We start from the raw sequence: 17,375 nt of genomic DNA on the forward strand, positions 1-17,375 counted from the left end.
AACGAGCATCTCGAGCACCCTAATACTCGAACGAGCATCAAGCTCGGACGAGTATGCTCGCTCATCTCTACATGAGATTCTTTATTACATTTAGATCAAATTGTATAAGCCCACTAAGCCACTGTATTTATCACAACCTTACTTGAAGATACAGATAGGTAGATACCGATAGGTAGATAGAAAAATGGATAGATAGAATAGATAGATAGATACCAATAGATAAATAGATAGATACCAATAGATAGATAGATAGATAGATAGATAGATAGATAGATATAAATAGATAGATAGATAGATAGATAGATAGATAGATAGATAGATAGATAGATAGATAGATATGAGATAGATCGATATTAGGTAGATAGATATGAGATAGATAGATAGATAGATAGATAGATAGATAGATAGATAGATAGATAGATAGATAGATAGATAGATAGATAGACTCTTATTTTCTTCCTAAGAAACTTTTACATGTGAATTGTGTAACTGACATAGGGCTAAGAAGTTTCCTCAGTCTTTGAATTGTAAATACACCTACATTCCTTGTACAACATTATGTTACATCTGATGAAGGAACAGGTACAGATCAGAAATGTATTGTTGTAAATCTAAATGAAAACAGTTTCAGCTTGACAGAAGGGTCTGTTAGGATCTGTTGTGGAGTTATCTTTTTTTTTACAAAGACAGCAGCATAAAAAGCACCTTGTTCTGTAGATGCTTTACTTCTGGGGGCCTTACATTGTGAAAAATGCTCTGTGCCTTTTTCCACATGTTCTGCCCTTGGTGAGCGCTGTAGTAGTGACCTTACTCCTTTTCTCCAGTTCCTCTGTTGACAATGCTGACCAAATAAACATACCTTCTCCAGTTCTCCAACCCCAGGATGTAAGCTCCAGATTTGTGTACATCTTATTCAATAGCCCCCATGTAACATTCTAATCTTGGGAAAGTAACTTACTATGTAAGATCACATTTTGCATGGTTGACATGTCACAACTTGTAAACTGATATCACATAACTAGTGCTGGAGAAAACCTAGGGGGGTAATTTAGCAATGTGCAGCATGTATGTGGCTTTTTACATTGCATAAAAATACTGTACATCTTTTAAAAAAAGCGAACAAATATACCAAGAATTATTTACTTGCAAACGTTTTACTTTTAAATAATGGTCTTGATTTTATGCATTCAGAATTTCATGATTTTTTTCTCTTTTTTCCTTAAAGGGGTGGTCTCGCGAAACCAAGTGGGGTTATACACTTCCGTATGGCCATATTAATGCACTTTGTAATGTACATTGTGCATTAAATATGAGCCATACAGAAGTTATTCCACTTACCTGCTCCGTTGCTAGCGTCCTCGTCTCCATGGTTCCGTCTAAATTCGCTGGCAGCTTGCTTTTTTAGACGCGCTTGCGCAGTCCGGTCTTCTCCATTCAGCACGAGCCGCTTCAGTGTGCTCCCCGCTACAGCTCTTCTGCGCATGCGCAGACGAGCTGTCACTGCTCGGGAGCGCGCTGAAGCGGCCATTCTGTACCTTCCTCTGTTAGAGGAAGGTGCAGAAACTGGAGCTGCCCAGCGGAGAAGACCAGCCCAGCCCAGCCCAGCAGCCCCGAGAAGCCTCCCAGGTAAGTGATGGGTCGGGGGGGGGGCTGCCGCTGCGCCGGGCTGCGCCGGGGGGGGCTGCCGCTGCGCCGGGCTGCGCCGGGGGGGCTGTCGCTAGGCCGGGGGGGCTGCCGCTGCGCCGGGCTGCGCCGGGGGGGGCTGCCGCTGCGCCGGGCTGCGCCGGGGGGGCTGTCGCTAGGCCGGGGGGGCTGCCGCTGCGCCGGGGGAGCTAGCGCTAGGCCGGGGGGGCTGTCGCTAGGCCGGGGGGGCTGCCGCTGCGCCGGGGGGGCTGTCGCTAGGCCGGGGGGGCTGTCGCTAGGCCGGGGGGGCTGTCGCTAGGCCGGGGGGGCTGCCGCTGCGCCGGGGGAGCTAGCGCTAGGCCGGGGGGGCTGTCGCTGCGATGGGGGGGGCTGTCGCTAGGCCGGGGGAGCTAGCGCTAGGCCGGGGGGGCTGTCGCTGCGATGGGGGGGGCTGTCGCTAGGCCGGGGGGGCTGTCGCTGCGCCGGGGGAACTAGCGCTGGGGAGCCGGGGGCTAGCGCCGGTTACCTGCTGTCTGGTCGGCGGCTGCGATGCGTCCGGTTGCCATGGAGACACAGCTGGCGGCGTCTCGGGAGCGCGCACGTCGGGCTGCAGCGAGCGACTGGGAAAGAGCCGGCGGCCATCTTGAGGAAACTTTTATAACTTGCTGAAACGCTGGAACGGTAAGTACGAACCAGCTAGAAATGTCATTTACAGGGGGGCTTAGTAATGTGTGTTTAATGGGGGGGACTGGGCAAAAAAAAAAATTAACTGCTTCCTCGAGACATCTCCTTTAACCTTTACCACTTTCCTTTTCATACTACTGCTTGATGTGCCCTCTTGTCTTAGTGATTTTGATTAGAAATAGCAAAGGTTACATTTATAATGGGCTCATTTATGTGGAAAGAAGACATCATACTTAATAAGCCTACTCAGCACGTGCTTGTATCAGAATACATATCTTCACATTTCAGGGCTTGAAGGCTGACATTCACTGATTGCATTTCTGATTATTAATCAAGTTCAATTTTCATAATTATAGAAACTCTGATGTCATTTTAACTTACAAAATAAAATAACTCACAAAGGACAACATATTCCTAAGTATTTAGTAGCTTCATAAACATATTAGTGTAGTTGCACAAAAGCAAGGCAATATATTTTGAAAAGTGGTAAATAGATGAGAGTTAAGGAAGAAGAAAAAGGAACATGAAATAATAAATACATAAATAAATCTTGTTATTTGTATAGCGCCAACTTATTCCGCAGTACTTTCAGGTAATTTTTATTTATTACCCCCCACCGAGCTGGGTACTTGCTTTACCAACCTTGGAAGGATGAGTCGACCTTGAGCCGGCTACCTGAACCATTTGGGGTTTGAACTTGCAACTTTCAGGTCGTGAGTGAGAGCTTACACTGTGCGCCACCATAAATACATAAAATCAAGAGCAACACGTAAAAGTAAAACTATCAGTTAACATAATATGAAATGACATAGCAACTATATCATCCTTTAGTGTAGGTCATTTGTGATAAATTAATGTGTATTTAAAAAGGTTGTCTGAGCTTTTGGGACTTTTTCTATTGGTTATCAGCGGGATGGTCAGGGGTCCATTGCTTGGGATACTCAATGATCAGCTGATTCCTGGGCCATTGTCAGTAATTCTATGGAAGCTCTGTCTGCAGTACCGAACAGGACAGTGTTATCTGCCTCCAGCGCTGTGGGGCACTGAAAACAGCCTACAAATCATCTGATTGGTGGGGAATCCCAAGCTGCAAACTCCCATGGAAGTTTAGCTCATCATAAAAGTCACAGAAGTTCTATACAACTCCTTTAAAGAAAGTCATGGATTTTGCTACGTGGATTGATCAATAGTAACAAGCTGATCATATGTTTTTCTATTTATTTCAGTGTAAATTAGAATACCAAGCTTGCATTTTGGGTAAACAAATATCGGTGAAGTGTGATGGGTATTGTCCCTGTTCTTCAAGCAAATCAAAACCTGTAAACAAGAATAATAAAAGAGGTAAGATTTGTAAATAATTTGTGAATGTTTATGCTTAAAAGGCGTTTCTGACAGGGAGAGCCGTGTAATTACAGCTCTTTTGATGGTCATGCAAGTGTCATGACCAAGACATTCAAGTTTCAATGCCTCTCACATCATGCTTGCTAGTCTCCAGGGGGCAGTGCCTTTTTGTGCAGTGCCCCAATTTCTCCATTGAGTATTCCCCAATCCTTTCCCCGTGCTCTGATTGACAGCTCTAGCAGTGTGCTGATTGGACAATTGACAGCTCTAGCAGTGTGCTGATTGGACAATTGACAGCTCTAGCAGTGGGCTGATTGAACAGTTGACAGCTCTAGCAGTGTGCTGATTGGACAATTGACAGCTCCAGCAGTGTGATGATTGGACAATTGACAGCTCTAGCAGTGTGCTGATTGGACAATTGACAGCTCTAGCAGTGTGCTGATTGAAAATACAGCCTTTACACAAGACCAGAAGGGATAAGTTTGAACACTCAGTGTAGAGAGCTCTGAATACAAAGAGACTACCAGCATGGCATGAGAGGCATTGAAATTTGGATTTCTTGGTCATTCAACATACATAAGCATCTACAGAGGTATGATTAACAGCTCTTTCAGTCACCAACATAGCACTGCCAGCAGTGGTATACTGGTGACTCATATATTGATGATCTAAAACACATTTATGGGGATCAATGGTCCAAAATTCCTCCTCAACACTCTGCAATTCGTATTTACAGCTACAGGAAACATTTGATAGAGTTGATTGTTGCTAAATAGGAACAACGGGTTATTAAGTTCAAGATTACATTTACTATTTTTTCTCCGTAAAATGTGCTTTAAAATAGACATGAACATATAACTATTTGTGTGTTATCAGTTTAATTAGATTGTGTTTGTCTATAATTGTGACTTTTTTCATTCAAGCTATCCCTCAAGTATATATACAACTGACCTAGTGTCATCTTGGTTAGTATTCCTTTGTATGTGAAACTCCTGGTCTCTGACTCCTCAGATGGCCACTTGATGTCAATTCTGACCAGCTGAGATTAACTTGGAGTTATGTATACGGTTTCAAGCAATTCCTCAGCCTGTGGATTGTTGTTACATGAATCCTATTACAGAAACTGCCTAGAGGGGAATACAGATATTTCTGTCACAGTTACTGATGATGATAACACAGTTCCTATCACACAGTTAAAATAGAGGAGATCACAGTTCATACCCAACAGTATACGTATGGTCAGTAGCGTATTTAGGTGCTGTCTCCCCAGCAGGCAGAAATGGTGCAGCCTCTAGCTAATGCTGTGCTGCTGCATCATGGGATTCAATTGAAGCTGAAACTAAAAACTATCACCATCAAGATGGTGTTTGTAAGCCTCAGACAGGAGGCTATACTGCATGGAAGTAGCTGAAATACGCAGGGGAGACCTCCAGAGTGTGACAGATCAACACGTGAGGCATGTGGTATTGACCTGTAGCATAAAGGGTTTTAACATTCCAAGCAAACACACTATTAATATATTTCAAAACCTCTACATTCATTGTGAAGATTAGGAACTAGAACCATATGGTAGCTCATTTTCATATGCCATAACGAGCATGAAAATGTTCTTGATGCATTTGGCTTTTTCTACAGAATAATATGTATACTGATCACTGTTGCTAAGGCAGTTTTAAGGACCAAGCTCCGTAAATTTAAAGTCCTGGGCTTTAATCCTGTCCGATAGTAAATATACGGCATGAGATTAAAGATCCTGCACTCTAACAGGAGCAGGTCAGGTTCTCAGCTGTCAGACACAATAGAGAACTCAAAGACAGAAGTGGTTTTTAACTGATTCTGCCTTCTCCTGTAGAAACTTCATAGTGCTCAGTGAGTGCTATTTAGAGAATGCAGGAAACGGCAGTGCCGTTTCCTATATGGAACATGGTGATCACATGATCGCCAGTGACTCCTTGTTATGCTCCAGTTACAGTGGAAAAGTGTGAAATAAAAAGATACATGTGAATGTACCATAGATGCCTTATATGATGTCATGAGGGATATAGATGGTATAAAAAGTTACAAAAGTAGGTTAAAAAAACACATATATAAGAATAGAAAATAACCGACCGCTGACGCCAACCTTAACTGTGGCCATATCCGCCCTGTAATCTGAGATTATACAAATTATACATCAAAACCTTCGAAACAAAATGGGGAACCCATTCCTGTACTTCATTTTAATGCAAATATAATAATTTCAAAATTAAAGAACTATGATTTTTTTTAAAAACAGCAAAAATAATTTTGGAAGGCCAGGAAAGAAAATAGAGCCGTAAAATTGCTAAAAAGTTTCTGGTCCTTTAGGATCAAAACACTCCAATCTTTAAGAGATTATAAAATAGCTGGGAGATTTAAACTTTATTTTCAGGTCTCTTTCAGTCTTTTTTACCCCCTGCTATTTCCATCTTCCTCTATTTTATTGCAAGATCTATTCTTTTATATAGTAGCTAGTAGAAGCACGGCCAGTATTTTCAATAGGGTAGCACTGAAATGTTGAATACAGAAAGTACATTACATTAAGAAATGTTACAAAGGTAAATAACTTGTCCCATATCATTGATTCAGAGCCTGCTAATTAAAAGTGATAATTAAAAGGTGACAGTAATTTCAGTTGCTAATCATGGAAGAAAATATACATAACAGATTTTCCATTTTTAGTTCATGTATATTTATTTTCAGCCTCAACTGGATATTAGTTTGATTGTGTTGAATAATATTTACTTGATGATATGCTTGATAATACAATATATTCTAAGTGTTCAATTGTTTTAACATCCAACATGGAAAAGGATTTAGGGAATTTGATTAGTGGATACAAAGATGAATCCAGTTCCAGGCAATTGTCCTCAAGGCAAATAACATCACTTGCTACACCAAAAAGGGTCTGGATACACCCTATGCAGGGATGGGCCAGGCCCACAGCAGGTGTGTAGGACCACCTTATGTCCTGATGACCCCAAAACTCTTGTTGGTAGTAAAACTTATCTTCATGATTACAGCCTATGGACTGCTTTCTGAGTGGCCATGCAACTGCCTCTACAGTGTAACCTCACTCCTGCCCACATCTTAGAACACAGTATACTGAGTGTCAGAGATGGTGAGCAGAGTGAGGTTACACTGTACAGGAGAGTGCATGGTGACTCAGACAACAGTACTCGTGTGGTGCAGAGTGTATCCTCTTGCTCATGAACTGAAGGTTGCAGGTTCAATCTCTGCTTGGTTCATGTAGTTGGCTCAGGGTCAACTCAGCCTTCCATCCTTACGAGTTTGGTAAAATGATTACCCAGCTTGGTGGGCGGTAATAAATAAATTACCTGAAAGCACTGCAGAATAAGTTAGCGCTATACAAATAACAAGATTTATTTTTATTTGCTGTGAGAAGGAGTTTTGAGATCGTAGAGAAGGTCTTATTACTAACTGGAGCACAGAGGGTGTACTGATATGAAGTTTGAGTACAGCGAGGTCACTTATTAGGTAGGGCCACAGAGGGGTTACAATTAGTAAGGGGGAGTCACAGAAATAGTCCTGTTACTAACTGGGCTACAGCTGGGTCAATATTGTTACATGAAACTACAGAAGACTTCATGTTACTGTGTTTCCCCATAGGTCTTATTTTTGGGGAAACACGGCACTGAGTGGGGTACAGAAGGAGCATGATTACTAGGTTGGGGCACTGAGAGTGCATTATTACTCAGTAGGGCCACAGAGGAATCATTCTTATTATGTGGGTGCTGAGAGGTTTCTCAGAGGTTGCAACAGTAGAATGGGCAGAGTGTGCCGAGGTGAGTCATGGCTTGAAGAAGTTCTCATAGTAGTCTGGCCAAGGTAGAGAAGAAATTTAAAAACAGACAACTCCAATCAGAGGAGACATCACTCTGTGATCCTTGGAGGTAACTGCACTGTAATCACTATTATATGATGGCTGCATTATTTGGAGATACACTAGATTATTGAAACCCGCCATGTTATAAAAGTTGTAGAACATATACACTGCTCAAAAAATTAAGGTAACACTTTGCTTAAAAAGATAAAAGAACACGTGCTCAGTGTGAACCTGCTCTCATCTGTGAAGAGCATAGGGAGCTAGTGACAGACTTACCAATTTTGGAGTTCTCTGGTAAATACTGGTGAAGCTGCACAGTACTGGCTGTGAGCACAGGTCCCTCTACAAGACATTGGGATCTCATGCCACCCTTTGTGTTGTTTAAGGTTTGATTAAAAATATACAGAACAGTAGCCTTCATTTGCCAGGGCCCTGGCAGTGCCTTGCCTGTTCGTCCTTGCACGAAGGAGCAGATAACGGCCCTGATGATGGGTTGATGCCCTTCTATGGCCAGCTCTACTTGTGTAACAGCCTTGTGTCTTGGTATCTGCTCTGTGCTTTTGAGACTATGCTGGGTGATACAGCAAATCTTCTTGTAACAGCACACATGAGTAATGACTCTGGCAAATTTCAAAAGAAGAAAATAATTGTCTGTGGTCATTGTCTGCAAACTAAGTGACTAAGGCTGGTTTCACACGGCCAAGAAAATTGTGCAAGATTTGTGCGTTGCGAGACGCACAAATATGAACCCCATTCTTTTGAAGGACGTCATAAACATTGCGCTGCGATGCTATGCAGGAAAAAATTGTAGCATGTTCTATCTTTTTGTGATATCAACCATTGTGTTCAATGGGGCCGGCGGCAGCAGTACTGGCCCCGTTGAAAACAATAGGAGAACATCGCGATTCCCTGCCACGGCTGTGACGGCCGTGGCCGGTGATTTCTTTAGCCCCACAGGGATGCAAGGCTGTTTCTATGTGAAAACGCCTCTCATCCAGGGGTTTCCCATGGATTACGAGGGCAATATTGGGACGTGATTTACGACCCGATATCGCCTCACCCTCGCCCGTGTGAAATTGGTCTTAGGGTTTTACTCTGCTCTTTAAGTATTTCTTTAATTCTTTTGAGCAATGAATATTTAAAAAAGTTTGGGGGGAGTTCAAAGTTGAGTTTTGCTATAGGGCCCCATGAGTTGTATGTGCACCCCTGCTTCTACCCTCAGCCCGGCCACTTCACTGATCCCTATGATGTTGTGAGTTCATGTCAGTAGACCTGCAGTAGGGCTGGGAATTCGTCCGTATTACGAGCCAAAAATGCACCTGGAATGCTCATCTGAAACTAGCCATATAGAAAAGGAATATAGTTTTTGGTTCTGAAGTTGCACATATGAGCTATATTTTGATGCTGTATTTATGTTATGAGCTTAGTTCTGGTGCTGTACTTATGTTAGGAGCTTGTTTTTTGTGCTATGTATTGGAATGATAATGAACATCTAGGCATCTAAGTGTGTCCATTCTTTTGATAACCCTCTGTATGTACTGAATTTAGCTGTGATGCCATATATATGTTAAATAGATAAAGACGTTGGGAGTGGAAACACAGAGTGTGGCTGGCTTTACATGGCCAGATTATGCATGCTGCAGGAGCTATTTTGTGTGGCTGTGGTTTGGCTGTGTGCAGCTAGCAGCACAATGTGGCTCCACCCTTAGGGCAGTCTGTTACTCTTTGGCGACTGCTTTGTGTTTCCCCTAGCCAACCCATCTCTGACCTTATGGGGATAGTTTTTTTCTTGCAGTACTTTTCTCGCTGGCAATATATTTGTATTACTTTTTGTGGGATTCAGTCTGATATTAGAATGCATTGTTTTTCATCAGCCTTCATATCTTTCATCATGATCTCATGATCATTATTATTTTCAGGGTTCATCACGATCAGTTTATTTTATTATTAAAGGCAATGGGTGACAAATTACATTTTTTTAAAACTTGTGAAACTGATTTAGCAATTAGATCAGTTGCATAGCAAACAAACTTCATGTAAACCATGTCTTACCATTTTTTATTAGTAGTAGTAGAAGTAGTAGTAAATAGCTGCATAATTTTGTAGTGCTTTTCATAGCACGATATTGCAGTCAAACATTACTATGATGACATAAGGCAATATGGTAGAGGCATATATCATAATTGTTTGCCAGATAAGCATCTAAGCTTTAAACTCTAATCTACTCTGTTTAGTAGTTAGAAGACACATGAAGTTTGGTTTAAAAAGTTTGGGCTATAGTATACAGGAAAGACAAAGCAAAGTTGATGTCTCACCGCCACATAATTAAAGAAAGAAAGACAGAATTACCTGTGGCCAAGCACTTTTCTATTCACAGACAAAACATAGAACATATGAAAGTCACCATATTAAAAGGCAATTTCAAATCACAAAGCCGGAGAAAAATTTGGGAGTACAAATTTATAACAACCTTTGACACTTTCAACAGAGGCCTAAATTCTTCAAGTGGATTCGTGCGTGACTGGGAAGTATTAGAAATCTATAGCACAGATAACACTTTGGCCTGGTGCCACCCTAACACTAATTCAGAGACCATAAAACATTTACATCTTTATCATTATACTATTTAAAAATGTATTTATTTATCTACTCGTCTTATTCTGGTAATTTTTAAGTGCAAATGAATCACATCATGTCTGTGCTTTGTCATATGTATGTGTGTATATATATGCATGCCTCTTCGGATCTATTTAATTAAGTCTGAGGAACAATCCTAAGTAGGTTCGAAAGCTTGCTATAACATTATGTATATTTGTTAGCCATTAAAAGGTATATCTACAAGATTACTTGGTTTATCTTGCTGAGAACAATCAAGAAAGACATAACATTAGTTCAGCGGTGGAAATCCACAGTAATAACTGGAAAAACAATCATAGATTTCCTAGCAGCTTCTGTGGCTGGGGTCTGCTAATTCAATTATTCTAATTCCAGTCATTGTGTGTTCTTCTCCTTTGAAGAGTCTCTGCTGATGTCTTGTGCTGATAAAGAGTCCAGTTTAACCTGTTTATGTAAATGATACATTGCTCTCTTATATGATATGGGAGATAAGGGTTCCTTCCCCAAGGAGGTTTAAAGACTGAAACACAAGTAGTGTGCTCCATCTTAACCCGTTTAGGACCAGCCACAGTAAATTTACGGCAGCTGGTCCTGGGCTTAGAGCACCGCCGATAGTAAAATTACGGCGGTGCTCTAATCTCTTGCCTCTGCAATCAGTCAGAGCCAGGAACGGGTTATCAGCTGTTAACCCAAAGCAGAAGGCAGGAGGCCTTCTGCTTCCCCGATATGCACTGTATGGGGAAAGTGAAAGTAAGATGTTCTTTCACTACGGGAGCCTCGGGGGTCATGTGACCTCCCGGGATTCCCTGCTACTGCAGAGCTGGAGGGTCAGACTAGACCCTGGCAGCTCTGCAGGTGACTAATGTCACCACAAGGGTTGCTTTCCCCTGTAGCTAGGGCTCCTATGGACACCCCAGCTACAGTGGGAAAGTGTCAAATAAAGGGAAAAAAAATGTGAATGTCCCCCAGAGGTCTTATATGATGTCATAGGAGACATAGATAGTAAAATAACACAATTGCATACATCAGTAAGACAAAATAGCAGAATAAAACAACAATGCATACATAAGAAAGAGAATAACAGAAAGCAGACGCCAACAAAAACCGTCACCGTATGCGCCCTGTAAACCAAAACCATACATACTTCATATCAAAATGTCCGAAACAAATAGAGGAACCCATTCCCATACTTTATTTTAGTGTAAATAAAAAATTAATTTTTTTAAAAATTATAAATGTTAAAAAAATGATTTTTTTTTAGCTTCTTACCCACAATAAAACTAAAAAACGGGAAAAAAAGTCAGTGAAAAAGATATAAAAAAATAGTCCTATATGTGACGGGAAAAAAATGCAGCAAACATAATTTTGGTAGCTAAAGGAAAAAAAATAGAGCAGTAAAACTGCCACATGGGTAAAATCCCTAAAAAGTGTCTGGTCCTTAAGGTACAAAACAGCTTGGTCCTTAAGGGGTTAAATCTACACAGCTGAACAACAGAAAATACACATTCAAGATGCAGGTCATCTCCCACAATTCCCTCCTCTTTGTATTTTCATTCTCCTGGATAGTCTTTTCCTGCCTATATAATATCCTGGGGGTTTTGCTAATTTCTACAGAGGACCCAGGCTGTCACCTTAGCCATTAGAGCTACTTCCGTGAGGAACTATGCTCATGCCTCCAACCTTTTCCTATCTCATACATTATCCTTCCCTACTGCTAGGTGATACCCAGGACAAGGAAAATACATCACAACACCTTACATTTTTCAATTGTTTTCTGGATAGAAGGTTCTTAAAAGATTTATCTCATTCCCAACATTTGAACAATCCAACTCGTTTATAGTTTAGATAAAATAGGCACACATTAAATACAACAACATAAAGAAACAATTATACTACATATAATTCCCATGAGATGCCGGAGCCAGGACATGGTAAACCATGAGCCAAAAAGCCAGTCAACCCCCCCCCCCCCCCCCGATCCTTATCTTGCCTGAGGATTTGCAGACTTTCCTAATATCCTGGATATTTTTATGTATAGTTTCTGAATTCTGTCCAATTAAATCAATTCCCAGGAGGTGGCATTTAAAGCTTTTGCCATATCACTTGCTATTCCGTTTATTACCTGACCATTGTATATTGCCAGATCCCAAACTCTCATTTTGACATTTCTGAGGCTATAACCTCTGTGTTACAGTGTAGGAGGGCTACTGCAGTCTTCATCTAACTCCATAGTATTCATTTTCTGTCTAAAATTATAGTCCGCTTTTCGATATATAAATACACTCAGAAGAGACAAGCCATAGGTGCTCCCTGTCACATTGGCAGGGATATACATATATACAGGGGCCTCTTGTGGTGCAAAGGGACCTCATGTGGCACACAGTGTTAAGCCAGCAGTATGCATTCCTAAGCTCTCACGACCTGAAGGTTGAGGGTTCAATCCCGCAGGTTCAGGTAGCCGGCTCAAGGTTGACCCAGCCTTCCATCCTTCTGAGGTCAGTAAAATGAGTACCCAGCTTGCTGGGGGGTAAAGATGACTAGTGGAGGCAATGGCAAACCACCCAGCAAAAACAGTCTGCCAAGAAAAATGTCACGATGTGACAAGACCCTAGGAGTCGGTCCCAACTCAGTGCTTGCACCAGGGAACTTTACCTCTTTAGTATTCTTGCAAGAGCAAACCCAACCCATTGGCAACTTAACATATTTAATGTCACTAGGGGTTACTGTTATATGGCTGCTGGTCATATTGTTTGTAACATGTTGATATCATTGAACCATTGGTAGAGTTACTGCTACCTTGTTGTATCTTTTTCTGCAAAACTGTGCAATGGGGCATAGAACTTATTCAGTTCTGCCCTGAAATCCAATGGGTGTTCCCTCCACTATAGGCCTAGCCATGTGCCCTATAAGTAGATTATTGCTACAATGAGGGTATTGCTGAACACTGAAGAACTAGTGCTATACAATTTGGGATGTGTCTCCCCAGTTTTCCCTGCTTGAAACAAACAAAACAGTCATGAAAGTGACATTTATGAAAAAAAAAATAATTTTATTTATTTTTCACATGCTTTATAATATTTTTTGTAAAAAAGAACTGTAGGGTCATAATGCTCAGAACAAACCTAGATACATTTCAAAATCAGGTCACTTGTGGGGGACGTTTTATCGTTTTGGCAGCTTGATGGCTCTACAAGTGAGCAATTCAGTTTTGCCTTGAAAGCCAAAGGGTGTTCCCTCCATTGCAGGCCTAGCCTTGGGTCCATAGGGCTACAATGAGTATGTTTCTGGGATCTATTTTTGGTGTGCAAGTCTTCATTCATGTGTTTGCTGTACAAGAAAACTGTTTTTAAAATGACACAATTGCTGAAAAATGAAAATCGTAATTGAAAATGTGAAAAAAATGACAATTTTATCAAAATTTTCCCTATTTTTGCTTTTAATAAATACGCAAATTCTTTCAGTCTATCTTTACCACCTGAATGAAGTACAATATGTGGTAAAAAAAATATCAAAATTACTTGAGTATGCAAAACCTTTACTGAGTTATTTTATATTAAATTGACACATGTCAGATTTCCAAAATTTGGCCTGGTCATTAAGGCGCAAACAGATTTAGTCACTAAAGGGTTAAGTGACTAGTAACCCTAATACCATTTGTGGTACATTGAATTGGTGCTTATAATGCTGTAAGTATGTCTGATCCTACAAAGTTGACTGGTCAGGTGATTGGCATACAAAATGTACTCATTTTTAAAATGTAACACACTTGTAGTAAAATCCTTGATGTTAATTGAAAATCAGATAAACTTTAAATAAATCCTTGTTATTAATTTGACTAATGTACTTATCAGGCTTGTCAAGTACATAATTATCTCATTTTAGCATCATAATTCAATAGCATTCAAAATAAGTAGAACTCAATATTTTGAATAATCCTCATACTTGGCTTGGGATTATTAGCTCATGCAAGAGAAAAATTTCACTGAGGCAGGGGAAACTCAACAATAAAGCCCTAGTCACAGAAGATCCCTAAAATCAAATCTTTATTAATATATATTAAAAACACTGGCCTTGGACAAATAATGAATAATAAGGACAAAAAAAAGAAGAAAAGAAACAAATATACTTGTGCGTGTCACAATATTCCAATGGGGAAAATTCTATACGAGACTATCTTAATTCGTCTCCAATATCAAACTTTTTTAACATTTTATTTTATCCGATTTTTAGAATAAATATCCCATGGAAAAGAATAGAGAGCTTCCAGTCATGTCTGAGATCAGTCCCAAAATCTATGGGGTTCGTGATAATCAAACTGACTGTAGGTATAGTATGGTCTAGTAGTCCACCCCCTTTTTAGATTAAAGTGTTCTGGGCAGATTTACTGGACAAACCATCTATAATAGATATGAACTTAGCCTAAATAAACGAGGGAAAGAATCATATCCTGATGTAATTGCGGTACGGTGAAAGTCGGCCTCCAACAAGGGAGGTCTACTGAACTTGGATAGAAAAAGATTCAGATGTAATTCACGTGGTTCAGATTCAGATGTAATTTATGTGGTTCAATGCATTTCAGTTGGACCTGCAACTCTTCAGGAACCTGGTGGTCAAAGATATTAGAAATGACTAGGAGGGGGCCCAAAATGCTCCCCCAGTTCCAGACAGAGATTTAAGTGTCTGAATGTTACTGTAATGAATACCAATAGACATATACTTTCAAGCACCAGGATAAATGTTTGGTGAATCCTTATTACTATGGCAAGGATAGATGCTTGAGGGTCTGAATGATGTGACCCTGAGGTATGATATAAGAACTAGGTCTAGATTGCTTGATAAAATACTAACTAGAACCTAGGCCATCTTAGATGGCCAAAATGCTGACCTATCTAGGATAAGAACTGATGCAGAAACAGGGGAGAAAACCCCATTAGGCAAGATAGATAGAGAGAGTAATATAGCCTACAGCCCTGATGGTGGGATGGTGGCCGTAGCTCATGCAAGAGGTCTTGGAAATTAAATGAAATGTCCCTCATTTCAAGTTTTCTTGTTTTTTTGTTTTTTTTTAACAAATAAAAATTCAACAATGGTTCTCACCCAGCTTTCCACACAGCACAAGATTTGGCTTGTCTATCGCTCTCAGAATCTGCTCTCACACCCTCCTTTTGATAACATGCATTGGTTCGGGCGAGACACCTGGACTGGAGTCTAAGAGTGACCCTGTAGTGTATAGTCCCCTTACACTATATATATATATATATGTATGTATATATATATATATATATATATATATATATATATATATATATATATAAATATATATATATATATACATATATATATATATATATATATATATATATATATATATACATACACATTCATTGAAATGGCAGTACATTCTCTTCTAGGTTGGTTTGTGCTGAGGAGGGGCAAAATCACTTCATACTTTTCTGCCCTCCCCTTTCCTTACATCACCTAGCCCCCCCCCCCCCCTTTGCTTTGGCATGGTGTTTGATCGATTTTATGTTTAGCAATTGAACCATATACATACCATTTAACACAATATAACTCACGTAAGGGCCCTTCACACTCACACACACAATGATTCACAAAAATAATAATTCACAATATTTATGATCAGAACAGACAAATATCACATCCCAATTCTCTTGTACAGAAACATAACCAATTTCTGCTTGCATCTCTTTGCACAGACAAGCAGACATTGTACAGCACAGTACCCCACCCTTTGGAATTTGCCTTATCTTCCATAGAACAAAGAAACTTCTCTAAACGAATAATAGAACTGTATAAGATATTGCACTGCCTTTAACCTTCACCTTTTTAATGGGCAAATAGTTTAGGCTCCGTGGGTCTATTGCATATGTGGGTGCATGTTGCCAGTTAATCATATGTGGCAATGGCACTATGTGGAGACAACATAGCTTGTAATATATTTTCCCCCCTCCTTTTATACAAACTGAAATTTCACACTACACAAACACTGAGGTTTTATTCATTTATATACGGACTGATAAGTTTATTATATGAAGTAGAAACTGGGATTGTATTTACTGTACATAAGATTGCTGACAGCAAGCAAAACACATACAGTTAAGGAAAACTCTTATGCACCGCAGTTTTACATGTTTTGTCCAATATTGGTTATCCAATGACAATCCTCAGAATACAACACAACATATGCCTAATTTCCACTTGCATACTACAATAGAACCTCAACTAATGTCATTAATCCATCTGGAAGCAATGGACTTTAGTAGAAATCAATGTTAGTTGAGGACATTATTTCCATATAAATAAATGTAAATCCAATTAATTGGTTCTAGACGTTCCAAAAAACACACCAAAGCCCATTTAATAGGGAATAACTCTGGTCTTTAATACAAAAAACAATAACAATACTGAATGAATATAAAACACAACTGTAAAGAATAAATTAACATTTAACAGGTTTTTGAACATTTAGCATACAGTGCTTTGACATAGGACTGCAGGGACATCAATATAATAGTATGTATCACTGTGTTATCTGTGGTTTGACATAGAACTGCAGGGACATCATTGGCAGTATGTATCACTGTGTTATCTGTGCTTTGACATAGGACCGCAGTATTTATTTGCAAATGTTTCTTTACTGTACTATACTCATCTGTACAGTACTTACATTTTGCAGTACAGTGGGGATCCAGGAGGCAGGCAGCGTTCAGCCGGAACTTTGGGGATTCAGCTGCTGTACTGTGTCAGGAGGCAAGCAGACATAGCAACGTTCAGCTGGCACTGTGCAATGTGGAGAGGGGAAGGAGAGGAGTAGGCATGCGCTGATGCAGGAGAAGCAGGAAGTGACCAGCATCAGCTGCGTGCCGGCCGGTTCACTGAGCAGCACCCGTGGTCAGCGCTGAGCCAATCAGAGGCAGGTCTGACTCACACCCCCTTCACACCCACTGCAGGCCGGCCGCTCTGAACTACGGCTGCCGGGACAAGGTGAGTATATATATATTTTTTTATTTTAACACATTTCTGGATGAATTGCAGGGAAGGGCTTATATATTTAAGCCCTTCCCGACAATTCATCCCGCGCACGCCGGCAGCCCATTGCTTTCAATGGAGCCGGCTGTATTGCCGGCTCCATTGAATTCAATGGGCAAACATCGTTCTTCTCTGCCACAGCTGTTACAGCTGTGGCAGAGAAGAATGATTTGTCTTCTATATGTTCTCAATGGGG

At 40.4% G+C, this 17,375-nt stretch overlaps 1 protein-coding gene across 2 annotated transcripts in view; it reads left to right on the forward strand.

Annotated features, from left to right (window-relative positions):
* SPOCK3 (SPARC (osteonectin), cwcv and kazal like domains proteoglycan 3) overlaps positions 1-17,375 on the forward strand; it is a 291,286-nt gene that overhangs the window by 238,908 nt on the left and 35,003 nt on the right. For both annotated transcript variants that reach the window (XM_066573557.1, XM_066573558.1), the window contains exon 6: positions 3,534-3,648. In XM_066573557.1, coding sequence (XP_066429654.1) covers positions 3,534-3,648 — 115 coding nt within the window. The remainder of the gene's footprint in view (positions 1-3,533; positions 3,649-17,375) is intronic.

The sequence above is a fragment of the Eleutherodactylus coqui genome, chromosome 7 (genome assembly GCF_035609145.1).
Source record: "Eleutherodactylus coqui strain aEleCoq1 chromosome 7, aEleCoq1.hap1, whole genome shotgun sequence".
Lineage (NCBI taxonomy): Eukaryota > Metazoa > Chordata > Amphibia > Anura > Eleutherodactylidae > Eleutherodactylus > Eleutherodactylus coqui.